Source organism: Barbus barbus, assembly GCF_936440315.1.
Source record: "Barbus barbus genome assembly, chromosome: 41".
NCBI lineage: Eukaryota > Metazoa > Chordata > Actinopteri > Cypriniformes > Cyprinidae > Barbus > Barbus barbus.
The window spans coordinates 19,662,020-19,675,397 of NC_136719.1; the positions used below are offsets into that span (position 1 = coordinate 19,662,020).

The window sequence follows — 13,378 nt, forward strand, 5'->3', positions numbered from 1 at the left end:
TAAATCTACTCATGCATAAAGCAAAGCAGATCTCACCACCTTTGAGCCAGGCATGCCTACACCTGCCGTCCTGAACACAGAAGCCAGTCGCCCTCCAGAGCCTCAGTCTGTGGAGTGCTTCATCGTTTTTGGTGAAATCATAATTCTGGTCATACAATTAGCTTAGAGCCTAATGAACATCCACATGCACTTAAATTGATCTCTCACAGCTTTGCATTACTGTTCAAGAGAAGAATGTGAAATCACTGAGACTTTTATGCTACATATTTATTTCATAATGCTGCATTTATCTGCTCTCTGATATACAATAAGCTTTTTGTTTTGCAATTAGCAATTATTAAAACCATTTTAAAAAATTGCATTACCATAGTGCAAAACAAAATTAGTCAAATACCTGTAATGCAAAAAATCTAATTCTCAGTACTATAATGCAGAACAAATTATTATTTTTGCTATATTACAAAACATGTATTTGCATTACCATGATGTCAGTCATCACTATAATGCAAAAATGTAATTCTCATTACTGTAATTTACTGTAATGCAAAAAAAGTAATAAATTGTAAACTAATTATTATTTACCAACATTTTTAAAAACATTACCACCACAATTATTATATTGTGAGTTGACAAAAACAGGAATCAAAGACAAAATAGGAATAAAAATGGAATCAAATATTTATATACATTAAAGTACATTAAAGTAATGAGAATTTTATGTGGAAAATTAATTATTACTAATTAAATGCCAGATAGATAGATTGCCCTGGTACATACACACACACACATATATATATATATATATATATATATATATATATATATATATATATATATATATATATATATATATATATTACACATTTTATAATATTAATTTTACGTCAAACTTTTAACTTGGCAAGCTTCAAACACCAAATTTCTATAAGCAGGTCTCTCATTAACATTCATCACATGCAAATTATGTATTAAGTTCACTCCACGCCCTGCCGTTCTTCCAGGGTTATGTTGCTTTGAAGAATTATTGGACGATGTTGATGGTGATTGTGATGCTGATGACGGTGACCATGGTGACGATGACCATGTTGATGACGGCCATGCTGATGGTGACCATGGCTGCCGTAAGGAAGATGAGAGTGATGATGCTGGTGGTGGCTGTGGTGATGGTTCCCCCTGTGATGATGACCACCATGCTCATGATGTCTGTGTTCATGATGTGAATGCACAATCACCTTTGATTCAACCATCGCTTGTTCTTCCTGAGTAATGTTTGCACATGTGGAGTTATAGAAGACGTCCAGATCTATGAAGACAACTCCTATGCCACCAAAGCCTTTATGGAGCACCTGGACATTAATAAATGCATCTTATGCTTATCTTCTGATTATCCATCTAGTAGTTCACATTTCTACATTAGGTTTCTGTTTTAAAACTACACTTCACTTACCTCTGCTACAAGACTTTGCCCATTTGAGATACTTGTTAAAGTAATGAACCGCTCTTGTCCACTTTTAATGGCCTGACACACCTGAAAGGATAAGCGTTTCTGATGATTAAACAATTTTGCCTAAGCTCTCCCTGAGGAAGCTAATAATTAATGCTAAGCTAATACTATCTGTGGTTATAGCCTACCTGATCGCCCAGGTATAAGCCCAAAACGTGGATGTGATCCTTCCTTCCTGTCTCTGTATTCATGTCATCATGCTTGAGGTGATCCCTGTGGTGATGCCTTCGACGTGACCGCCGTAGAAAAGCAGGCATGGCTAGATTGAGCTTTTGCAGGTCAACTTGCCGGTCCTGCCAGTGTTGGACTGTTTTGTCCTATAAAGGAAAAGAAATATGAGGTAAACCCAGAGTTACAATGCTAACATGCTAACAGGTAAATATGATTTACCCAAATATGACAGGTCTATATACTTGCTAGTTCTGGAATAACATTTATATGAAGATCTCAAGAATTATAGATGCTACAAAAGTTTTACAGACCAATAATTTTTCCTCTTTGGAAGTCGTTTTAATGGTGTTAGGCCTATAAGTTACGTTATTCCTGGACCATCAAAATATGTGGAAGCAGGAATACATCCTACTAGAGTTTATCACATTATGTGGGCTGCATTTTGTAGGCCAAACCCCGGAAATGAGTTAGCATTTTAGCATTTAGCATTTCAGCTTCCATCGTCCTGAAGTCAATAAGTTTTTTAAATGAGTTTTTGGTTGGATGCCTAAAATAAGGTCTGTGGTGAACACAAACTCAAGATATTTTTTATACTACATGAAATACACAGTATTACCCCACTTGTGATTTGTTTAGTTTTAACCTGCCTAAAAAGGCAGTTGCTAACAAGTTGCTAAAAGGGACTACAGAGGCACAAACATCACACCAAAGATAAACTTAATTTACTAGTCCACTTTCACAACCTGTGTTGTCAGGAAAAATGTTTTTAAATAAATACTAAAAGATTTGTCCGAAGCTTAATGCTGGTGGTGATGTTGAAGTCATGTGACCGTGGTGTAGTTCGTTTATAGTCTACATTTAGCTTTTTACTTCTGGTGATTGTATTTGGGCTGCAAAATTCATAAAAGTTCTGTTCATTTGTGAAGATTATAATAATGAACAAAGGTTTTTTGGTCACAGAGTTTTTTTTCTGCAGTATTCCGAAAGCCAGTTGAAAAATTCTATTGAATCTATGTCGAGTGAACGAGGGTGATGCTAACATCCAAAAATATGTCATCCTTGAGGCACTCAATGAATTTTAAAGCCAGCGAATAAAAGCCTGTTTCAACAAATTGTAAGAAATTTGAGTAATTACAATGTATGGTCCGTCCTTTTCGAGGTTAGCAGGCAGAATGGAGATGAAGTCCACATACCTTTTGAAAGGAAAGAAACTATTAAGTACATAAAATAACCAAGCACAGCAAGAGCAATATGACTAGTGCGTAGGAACGAGACTCACTGTGAAAGTGTTCGCTCATTATAAGTGACTGCACTGTGGTCAACTGGCTCTAGTACAGACACTGACAGAAGCAGAGGCTGGGTTTCTTCTTCGAATGCGCCTTTTAGACTCTACAGACAAAATGGAAGCTTGTAATAAAATACACTTTGTTTTTATTAATACAAAACACATTTAGATGAAAATAATAGTCCTTACCTTCAGAAAATTTGTGAATAGCTCTGTGCTTCTGCTAGATTCATCAGAAGTAGGGCCATCCAGCCAAATCACGTCTAGACCGTCTAAATTCTTGTCCTTTAAGTATGTCAATACCGTTTGAACAAAAGTCTCAACACCGGCCTCATTAGCAGACATCAGCTCCAACCTAAACAACAGCAAATTAAGTTAGTCAGATGGTGCCAATATGTGCATTGTCAATATACTGACACTATACTGTCGTGGTATATTTTTTTGAGTTTTCAGAGATTCTCTTCATTGATAAGAACATGTATAAAAAAAAATTTTTAAAAGTGGTAAAAAAATTATTAATTTTTTTGTACCTTGATGATTTGACTTCCAAGCCAAGAAAAACCTTCAAAGTTGGATTTCTGGGGAAAGTTACATATTTTTATGAACACATTTTGACATATTATTTTTATAAAATGTATGTGTAAAAGGCTAAAATACTGTAATATGATCACACACACACACACATCTAAATTTATACGATTTACAATAATAATAATACATTTATTTATTATTTTTACAAATGTCTGAATTTTAGCAATTCAGTTCAGGGTTATTATCCTTAACTAAAACTAAAGCTCAAAATAAAACCACTAAAAATAATTGTATTAATTGAAATAAAATAGCCATTAACTGTAATAAAAATTTAAAAAATATAAAAAATTTACTTGTTTTATTTCAGCTAGTTGCCAAGGCAACATTTCTCATTTTTATTTAGTTTAGGTTAAAGTACTAAAATAACAAAAAATAAAAGCTTAATAAAACATAAATAAATTTTTTATATATATATATAATATATATATATATATATAAGCTGTCTATTTATACAAAAACACAAAAAAAAAAAAAAATTGTTTAAAATGTTGACAAAAACACTAACAGTAGATTAAGTCAAATAATGAGTCAAGAAAAAAATCAAAAATCAGACCTCTCCTTCATCTTTCTAAGAGTAGCACTGTCATCTTCCGACAAGCTTTGGAGGTAAAGGTCGTCATCATTGGAGGCCAAGGGGAGGATGATGTGAGAGCACGGCCCCTCACGTGTGCGGTGTGTTAAAACATCCAGATAGCAGGTCAATCTGTAACTCCTCTGTGCACCTGAGGCGTATGAGTGAGAGAAAACTTCATGCTGTGTTATTATTGGTACTCTGAATGCCCTCAGCAGCAGACTAAGCTTATTATTTTAGTTTCAGCTTGTTCTGCCTCTCAAATGTGTGCTTTCTCAAGTGCTCTCTAATCTAGCAGCCATGTGCCTGTACCACACACCTCCTTGAGAGATTGTTGAATGACATTTTAAACAGGTTGCGTGCGAGTGGACTTACCGACTGAAATCACCAGGCAAAGGAATGCAAAAGCTGAAAAACAATAGAAAAATCCTTATTAATAACTTGATACACTGATTGAATCAAGAATTCTATGAAAAATTATGAGGAAGTAGTTTGTGACAGTTGTTGTTTTAGTTAGTAGGTCTGTGGTTGTTCCAGCAGCGGAAACCTAAATTAAAAGCCACATCCTGATGTGTGTAGATGTTGATACAGATAATACTCAACAACACATTTTATAGCAACAAATTATGGCACAAATGGAACATATTAAATGCTTGTCTTGCATGTAGAGCTATTTTATGGTGTATCATATTTTGTAGTATCTGTGACTGTCACAAAAATCTGTTATGTTTGATATAGATCCAAAGCACAGATGACAGCACAAAATCAGCAATATCTACGTTAGATATTAATATACACTACTGTTTAAAAGTTTGGGGTTGGTAAGAAATTTTTATTGTTTTTGAAAGACGTCTCTTATGCTTACCAAGGCTGCATTAAATACGGTAAATCTGCAATATTGTAAAATATTATTACAATTTAAAAACAAGAAACATTTTTTGTTATTATCAATGTTGAAAACAGTTGTGCTGCTTAATATTTTAATAGGAACTATGATGCATTGTTTTCAGGATACTTTGATGAATATATCTTTAGTAACAAGTCTGTACGCATGTTCACTTTTAATAAATTGAATGTGTTAAATTCTTTAAAAAATACGTACTGACTTCAAACATCTGAATGGTTGTGAATTTAAAGTATATTCAAGGAAAAATGATTCATCGCTTCTAAGACACTTAGGAAAAGATATCTAAACTATCAGCAAATAATCTGCTGAAAATAGCAGTTACGTTTCACAACGGTTTGAAGATCAGAAATACAAAACAATGCAGTGAATACTTGCCTCTGATGAGCTGCATTGTTCCTGAAGAAGTCAGTAGCTGCTGTGTTGTCTGATAAAGGCAGGCTATATATTATACACATACAGACACCACTTCCTGTGTCAACACTGGCCCCAAATGTTCCCCGTCAGCTTCACATTTTGCTGATGAGAAGCCCACATCCTGATGACTGCAGGGTTGTACAACAGGCCTGTGCCATCCTTCTGCACATACTACATTTATATTAAAACAATGCTGAATATATTTTCTGAGGCAGCAAAATTAGCTAATGACACAGAACATTGTTAACTTGAATATTATTATTTGAACAAACTGAAAACAAAAAGCTTGTACATTTTCTGGCAATAGATTTCTGATTCAAGGAATACAGTAGTTCACCCAAAAATCTACATTTGCTGAAAATGTACTCACCCACCACAGGCCATCCAAGATGTAGAAGAGATTTGGAGAAATGTAGCATTGCTTTCACTAGAGAAAGCAATATTATGGATAGAGTGTTTGTATTTTAGTCAGAAACAATGGTTTAAAGTTAAAAATGTCTTATTAAGTTATAACATGCAGCTTTTCACTTCACGGAATGTTCATTGATGGACTGGAGTTGTGTGGATTACGTGTGAGTAATTGTGATGTTTTTATCAGTTGTTTGGACTCTCATTCTGACGGCACCCATTCACAGCAGAGGATCCATTGCTGAGTGAGTGATATAATGCTAAAATTCTGTTCAGATGAAGAAACAAACTTGCCAACATATTGGATGACCTGAGGGTGAGTAGATTTCTTTTCTTCTTTTTTTTGGCAAACTAACCCTATTAGGTCTGAAATAACTTTTAATCACAGATAATCAATGTAATTACATAAAAACTGCACATATATTTATATCTGATGTGGTTTTGCATGCTATATTTATGTATAAACTGCAATTCCAGAACTTTACTATTATCAGACTGATTTTTAGTTCAAATTTAAAATTTATGGCATGATATTTTGAGGAGTACTTACATTTGAAAAATGTAGCTTCTTACACTTGATTGTGATTTAAGCAGACTTGAAGGACCCACCACATTCAAGGACGCCTGTGGAGACCTGATGGGCTTAACCACCGTGATCCTCTTCCTCAGCTCTCTCCAGATTAAGCTTCTTGTTTTATCCAGCTATAAAAGCATATCGCCACCTCTTGAAAAGGAGTGCATGTCTGTTTCAGTCTATAATTTATACAGATTTTAATCGAGGTTTACATTATGAGTTTGGGCTACAGAGCTTCACAACACCTGTTTATTCAAGGCAGCAGCAGCTATAAGCCAACAAGTAAAGCTATTTTAAAGCAAATGTTGCAATGCTACATTTAAATTGTACAAAATGCACTGCATAATATTCAACTCTATGCAGTTTTGTTTTTGCGACTTTGGGGCCCTCTAGTTTTAGTTAAGTGTGTGGAGTTCACTGTCGTAAATAAAACGCAGACGTATGTGGTATGTGAGAGTGAAAAAGATAAAGAGGCCGTTCGTTTTATTAGTTATCAGAGTATCAGCGATATCATTTTGAAACTGATATTTCAAGGTTGAAGCGGTAGTAAGAGAATAATATTGAATCATGGCTGCCCCCTGCTGATGAGACGTTCAAACACGCTCAAACTTCAGATCAGTGTGTGTACATCAAGAAAGGTAACTCTCCAACGTGGAAAGATGAGGAAACACACAGGATTTGTGGGATAAGAGTTAAACAACAGTACTTTAATCCACTTCAAATGTCCCAATGTAACACATACTGTGCAAAGTTATTAGCTGCAGGTAGTATATCTGTAATCAGTGACGAATCTGTGTACAGCTGGTTAAAAGCTATATGGTACAAAACTGCTTTACATACATGCTATAGAGTGAAATATTGTTGGTAAAAGTTCAGCATTTTGAAGGTGACACCTTCTACTAAACAAATCATACATTTAACATTTCTATGCAATCTAGTGCAAAGTAATCTGTTTTTGTTACTTTTTGACTCCTAAAAATGAATAGTTTTTAATAGTATATATTGAATAGTAATATAACTTTATTCATAATTAAATTAATTTAATCATGAATAAGATTTGTCTGTTTCTCATACAAAGCTATTGTATGAGTTGTATGTGAAAAAAAAATATTTTTTGACTATAAAAAATTGGATTTAAATGACATGACTGTGAATAAATGACAGGATTTGGGGAGAACTGATCCTTAAACATCTGCAAATTACAACAAATTAGACCACACTTAACATCTGCTCAACACGCATACAGACAGAGCAATCATCCCTCAAATAAACAAAACATGAATTTTAAAACATAAACACTTGTTTTGTCTGGCAGAATATCTTGAAGAAAAAATAATACAAAAATAACATTTCACATGACATAACATATTTAGTATTCAAGGAAAAGGTGAATTCAGCTCATGGTTTTAACTTCATAATAAAATTTAGTGATAATAACTAAAAACATATCTGCAGAGGATTGAGCACCAGTTAGTCAATCATTCAATTGCTCAATCACCCTCACTAGTGGCAAAGAGAGGAACTGCATAATATTGATGCATCAATGGTAACGTTCAGAACAGAACACTAGTCATACTGCCAAGTATTAACTATGCATATAAAGGAAGTATGCAAAACAGAATGCATTATGCACCAATAAACCTAGAATGCTACATTGTCACATTTCAATGAGTAATAATGTATGGCTATTTTGCATGTCTTTACTTTTAGTATTCTGATCAAATAATGAGTCAACATGATAAAAGGGGCTGATATTATTACGGCTCATCATGTTGGTAATAGAAAGTCAGGTGAAAGTCACTTCATTGTGAGATAAAGTGTCCTGTGCATATATTTTGGCAGAACTGTTCAGATGTATTCTAGTATACACTACACAGAAAGGAAAGGGAAGTGGTGTGTGGCCAAGTACTCGGAATTTGTGCTCTGCATTTAACCCATCCAAGTGTACACACAGTAGTGAACATACACCCGGAGCAGTGGGCAGCCAATGCTGCGGCGCCTGGGGAGCAGTTGGGGGATTGGTGCCTTGCTCAAGGGTCTCACCTCAGTCGTGGTATTGAGGGTGGAGAGAGTGTTGGTTATTCACTCCCCCACCTACAATCCCTGCCGGACCTGAGACTTGAACCCACAACCTTCAGGTTACAAGTCCAACTCTCTATCTATTAGGCCACGACTGCCCATTAAGACAGTATTACTGTCTTAATATTATTATAACACAATATTACTGTTTACTTTATTTTTGACCAAATAAATGCAGCCTTGGTGAACATAAGAGATCTCTTTCATAAATTAGAAAGAAAAAAAAAAAAAAATCTTACCTTAATTTTTAAATGCTAGTGTACATACTGCAGAATTACTAGTATGGACTAGTATGCAGTTCCAAACATACCCAATCATTAATAGAACTCAGTATAAACAGCATTTAAAAAGAAATAACATATGGCAAATAATAAAGAACACTATGTATGAAAACGATAGTAACAATCAATTCAAAGTCAATTCCACCATCGCTGGCTGAGACCACTAGATAAAGCTGTGCAAATCCTTCATCATACACTCATTCAATACTCTTAGAAAAAAAAAAAGTGCAAAAATTGTACCTTGTCACTACAGCAGTCTATTCAAAGTGAGCCTTTTGGACCATATTCTCTAAGAATATATATCATTACTCTCAGGTACTGATATGCACCCTTATCAAGAGGTAGACACAAGGTCTACTGCCCCAATGACAAGCAGTTGCACTCCTAAAAGTAAAAATTTTGCACTTTTTTTCTTACAGTAAAGGAAAGCCTTCATTTCACATCTGACACTGGGAGAGAAGTTGACCTGAGTAAAGTAACAACTACCTGTGACCACATCCTAGTGTATCCACTTCCTTTGAAACACTTGACATACCTTTGTCCAATGTCAATGTAAAACCTCCAATTAACTCAAAAAGACAGGAAAGAGGCAGATCACAGTCATTCACTGACGTCTTACTCCAGGGCCTGGATCCGAGGGGAGGAGGGGCTGAGATTTGAGTCTTTTCTGTGAAAGCAAGGAGGCCGTAAGGCCGTTTTAAAAAGGAGATCCATCCATCTCCACATTGGCAGGTGAAGCCACTGACTGGGAACTACAAATCTATTACAGATGAAGGAACCAATCAAAAGTCACTGAGGATGCTGATGTCAGCAAACTCCTGATGGTAACGGTAGGAGTACATGCTTAGCAGAAAGGCCCATTTAAGAGTCATGAAGCTCCACACGGCTGATAGATAGAAGCTCTTGGGGTCAGTTATTGCTGAAGAAAAAAACATACAGAATGGATTACAGACATATTATATAGATTTTGTGTGGAATGTTTTATTAGACAAAGCTGTCCATGTGAAGGTACTTACACTGCTTTTCTATAACAGCTAAAGCTATGAAGGTGGCAAAAGCAGCAATAGCCAGGAGGGAGAAGACCGAACTAACAAACATGAAGAACTTGAGTCCCTTCAGCCAGGTGCGCCAGTAGTCCTGAATGTACATAATGTGGGTGACCAATGCCCAGAGCGCCAGAACTCCTGGAGATTTAAACCCATAACATATACACATAGAAAAAAATGGTGTACACTGTAAAAAATAAAATAATGGATGTATTTATTATTTATTGCATGCATGTAAGTTATGTGTGTCTGTGTATGGTTTTTTTTTTTCAAATTTTCTTGGGAGAGCATATATGAGTAGAAATAGTAAAATATCTCCATATTTATGGGTGACTATTTGCAATGTCATTTTAAGAAGATAACCGAATGATCCTTTTAAGAAAGAAATTAAATAATCACCCATTATATATCTATTGGAATAGCAAACCACACACTGCATACAGAATGTGACAACCGCAAGATCACACAATAATAGCAACGAATTAAAAAGCATGACATTAAAGGAAACAGGATGTGAAATGTCTATATTTGACAGCGGATGTGTATCGTAAAGAAGTTAGTCTGTGGCCTTGAGTTTATTTACAGACCTGATAATCCGCCCATCGCCGCCGTCCATGGCTGTTTATAAACCACATTCCACACGATAAACGCCGAAAATCCCACCAACATGCCGAACGTGGCATAACCCACACTGATGTAGATCCTGTTTGGACCCATTTATAATGTATAAAGTACAGTAAAGCTGTAACAAGAGGCTGATGCGAAGGATTACACCATCGATGAGAGATTATGTAATGCAGCTCTGCTTATTCGTAAACACGACTGCACGACCCGGAAGAGCTCCCCGGTATCACCATAGCAACAATCAACAAACTCACAGTCGAGGATGTTTGAACAGTTATGTAAAAAAGGCAACTAAATATGTGCGAAACATAACAGAATAATTTGTATTGAATATATATTGTATATATTATATATTATATTATATTATATTATATTATATTATATTATATATTGTCTGAAATATACAGTCGTGGTCAGAATTATTGGCACCCTTGGTATCAAAGAAGGCTGTGAAAATTAATCTGCATTGTTAATCCTTTTGATCTTTTATTTTAAAAACTCACAAAAATCTAACCGTTCATTGAGAATAAGAATTTAAAATGGGGGGGGGGGGATATCATTATGAAATAAATGTTTTTCTCTAATACACATTGGCCACTTAATGGCACCCTTTTATTCAATACTTTTAGAAACCTCCATTTGCCAGTTTAACAGCTCTACATTTTCTCCTATAATGCCTGATGAGTTTAGAGAACACCTGACAAGAGATCAGAGACCATTCCTTCATCCAGAATCACTCCAGACCCTGTAGATTCCCAGCTTCATGTTGGTGCTTCTCCTCTTCAGTTCACCTCATTCATTTTCTACAGGGTTCAGGTCAGAGGACTGGAATGGCCATAGCAGAAGCTTGGTTTTGTGCTCAGTGACCCGTTTTTGTGTTGTTTTTGAGGTTTGTGTTTGGATTATTGTCCGGTTGGAAGATCCAAACATGGCCCATTATAAGATTTCTAACAGAGTCAGTCACTTGTTGATTTTTTATCTGTTGGTATTTGATAGAATCCATGATGCCATGTGTCTGAACAAGATGTCCAGGACCTCCAGCAGAAATATAGGCCTACAACATTAAAAATACAGCAGTATTTAATACAGCATTGTACACATGGGGTACTTTTTATCCATGTGTTCACCAAACCCATCTTGAGTGTTTGCTGCTAAAAAGCACATTTTTTTAGTTTCATCTGACCATAGAAGCCAGTCCCATTTGAAGTTCCTGTCCTGTCTGATAACTGAATATGCTGGAGTTTGTTTTTGGATGAGCTAGGAGAATTTTTCTTGAAGCCCTCCCAAACAACATGTGGTGATGTAGGTGCTGTTTGACCGTTTTGTTTAAAGGTTTTCTGACCCCGAGACTATTTTCTGCAATTCTCCAGCTGTGGTCCTTGGAGAGTCTTTAGCCACTCAAACTCTCCTCCTCACCGTGCATTAGGATGATATAGACACTCGTCCTTTTCCAGGCAGTTTCGTAACATTTTATGTTGATTGGAAATTCTTAATTATTGCCCTGATGGTGGAAATGGGAATTTTTCCTTTTCTTAAAGCCACTTCACTAATTTGTGAAGCTCAATTATCTTTTGCTGCACATCAGAAATATATTCTTTGGTTTTTCTCATTGTGATGGATGATCCCTCCTATTTATATTTCTGTGAAACAGAAAGCCATGGCTGGATAATTTCATGTTCATAATCACCCTGCAGTGCTCAAAATTGTGAATATGAATGGGAATATACTTCAGAGATATTTTACTCATAAGAATTTCTAGGGGTGCCAATAATTGTGTCCGACGTGTATTTGAGAAAAACATTTATTTCAAAATTAGATTTTCCCCCGTTTTCAATTGTTTTAGTTCAATGAAAGGTTAGATTTTTTTTTTTTTTTTTTAAAGATCAAAAGGATTAATAATGCAGGTTTATTTTCAGAGCCTTCTTTTGATCATATTTACCAAGGGTGCCAATAATTCTGACCACGATTGTGTGTGTGTGTGTATATATATATATATATTAGGCTTGTAAAACACTTGTATTTGTGTACATTACTTATTGTAAATAATTACAGTATAAATTGGGCATAAAGTTTGATTTAAGGTCGCAAAAATCAATGGAAATACATTGAATATGAAATAGGATTTATTTTCTTTTTTGGATTGTCAGTGTTTAAATGTATGTAAAATAAATCAACCAGCCTCTAAAACTGTGGAAAAGTGTGTAAACATTTAGAGGCAACACACATAATGTTTCTCTTGTTGTTTGCGCAGCACTGCAGATGGTGGTTTTAATCTGTTTGATCTTTGCTCAGTGGTTTTCCATCTACCTGCCAAACTCATTCTCACAGCACTACAGTAATTGTGAAACAAAAAATCATCTTCTCAATTGCAAATGTACGTACATTACCAGTCAAAAGTTTTTTTGAACAGTAAGATTTTTAATGTTAAAGAAAAAAGAATTCTCTTCTGCTCACCAAGCCTGCATTTATTTGATCCAAAATACAGCAAAAGCAGTAATATTTTGAAATATTTTTAATATTTAAATATTAATATTTTTAATATTTAAAATAACTGCTTTCTATTTGAATATATTTTAAAATATAATTTATTCCTGTGATCAAAGCAAAATTTTCAGCATCATTACTCCAGTCACATGATCCTTCAGAAATAATTCTAATATGCTGATTTGCTGTTTTTGTTGTAATCAATATTTAAAACAGCTGAGTCATTTTTTTCAGGATTCTTTGATGAACAGAAAGATCCAAAGATCAGCATTTATCTGAAATAAAAAAGGTTGTACACTATACCAGTGGTCGGCAACAGGCGGCCCGCGGGCCTAAACTGGCCCACTAGCAATAATTTCTGGCCCGCGCCCGCAGCCAGATTATTTTGATAGCGGCTGGTTCTGAAATAGATCTGTCATGACAGCAACAGTTACTCACA

The 13,378-nt window shown here is 35.2% G+C and overlaps 2 protein-coding genes across 2 annotated transcripts; both read right to left on the minus strand.

Annotated features, from left to right (window-relative positions):
* Window positions 1-876: 876 nt before the first annotated feature.
* On the minus strand, window positions 877-5,467 carry LOC306860684 (chitinase-like protein 3). The gene is made up of 10 exons (XM_079402501.1): window positions 5,405-5,467; window positions 4,498-4,530; window positions 4,105-4,273; window positions 3,491-3,538; window positions 3,150-3,315; window positions 2,955-3,064; window positions 2,811-2,868; window positions 1,633-1,821; window positions 1,448-1,528; window positions 877-1,346 (listed from the first exon to the last, which is right to left on the minus strand). The coding sequence occupies exons 1-10, from the start codon at window positions 5,418-5,420 to the stop codon at window positions 975-977; spliced, it is 1,242 nt and encodes a 413-aa protein (XP_079258627.1). The 5' UTR covers window positions 5,421-5,467; the 3' UTR covers window positions 877-974.
* Window positions 5,468-7,105: 1,638 nt separating this feature from the next.
* On the minus strand, window positions 7,106-10,657 carry LOC306860685 (heme transporter hrg1-B-like). Its single transcript, XM_079402502.1, has 3 exons — window positions 10,419-10,657; window positions 9,802-9,969; window positions 7,106-9,704 (listed from the first exon to the last, which is right to left on the minus strand). Exons 1-3 carry the CDS (start codon window positions 10,546-10,548, stop codon window positions 9,568-9,570), a joined length of 435 nt encoding a protein of 144 aa, XP_079258628.1. The 5' UTR covers window positions 10,549-10,657; the 3' UTR covers window positions 7,106-9,567.
* Between the last annotated feature and the right edge of the window lie 2,721 nt (window positions 10,658-13,378).

What these genes read in the sequence shown, in the direction of transcription:
- LOC306860684 (XM_079402501.1), bottom strand. An exon ending in TTGCCTGGTGATTTCAGTCG is followed by an intron (nt 4,274 to 4,497) that starts GTAAGTCCACTC and finishes CATACGCCTCAG; the next exon opens with GTGCACAGAGGAGTTACAGA. An exon ending in CTTAGAAAGATGAAGGAGAG is followed by an intron (nt 3,539 to 4,104) that starts GTCTGATTTTTG and finishes AACTTTCCCCAG; the next exon opens with AAATCCAACTTTGAAGGTTT.
- LOC306860685 (XM_079402502.1), bottom strand. Translation starts at nt 10,548, where the DNA reads ATGGGTCCAAACAGGATCTACATCAGTGTGGGTTATGCCACGTTCGGC. An exon ending in GGCGATGGGCGGATTATCAG is followed by an intron (nt 9,970 to 10,418) that starts GTCTGTAAATAA and finishes TTAAATCTCCAG; the next exon opens with GAGTTCTGGCGCTCTGGGCA. An exon ending in AGCTGTTATAGAAAAGCAGT is followed by an intron (nt 9,705 to 9,801) that starts GTAAGTACCTTC and finishes TTTTTTCTTCAG; the next exon opens with CAATAACTGACCCCAAGAGC.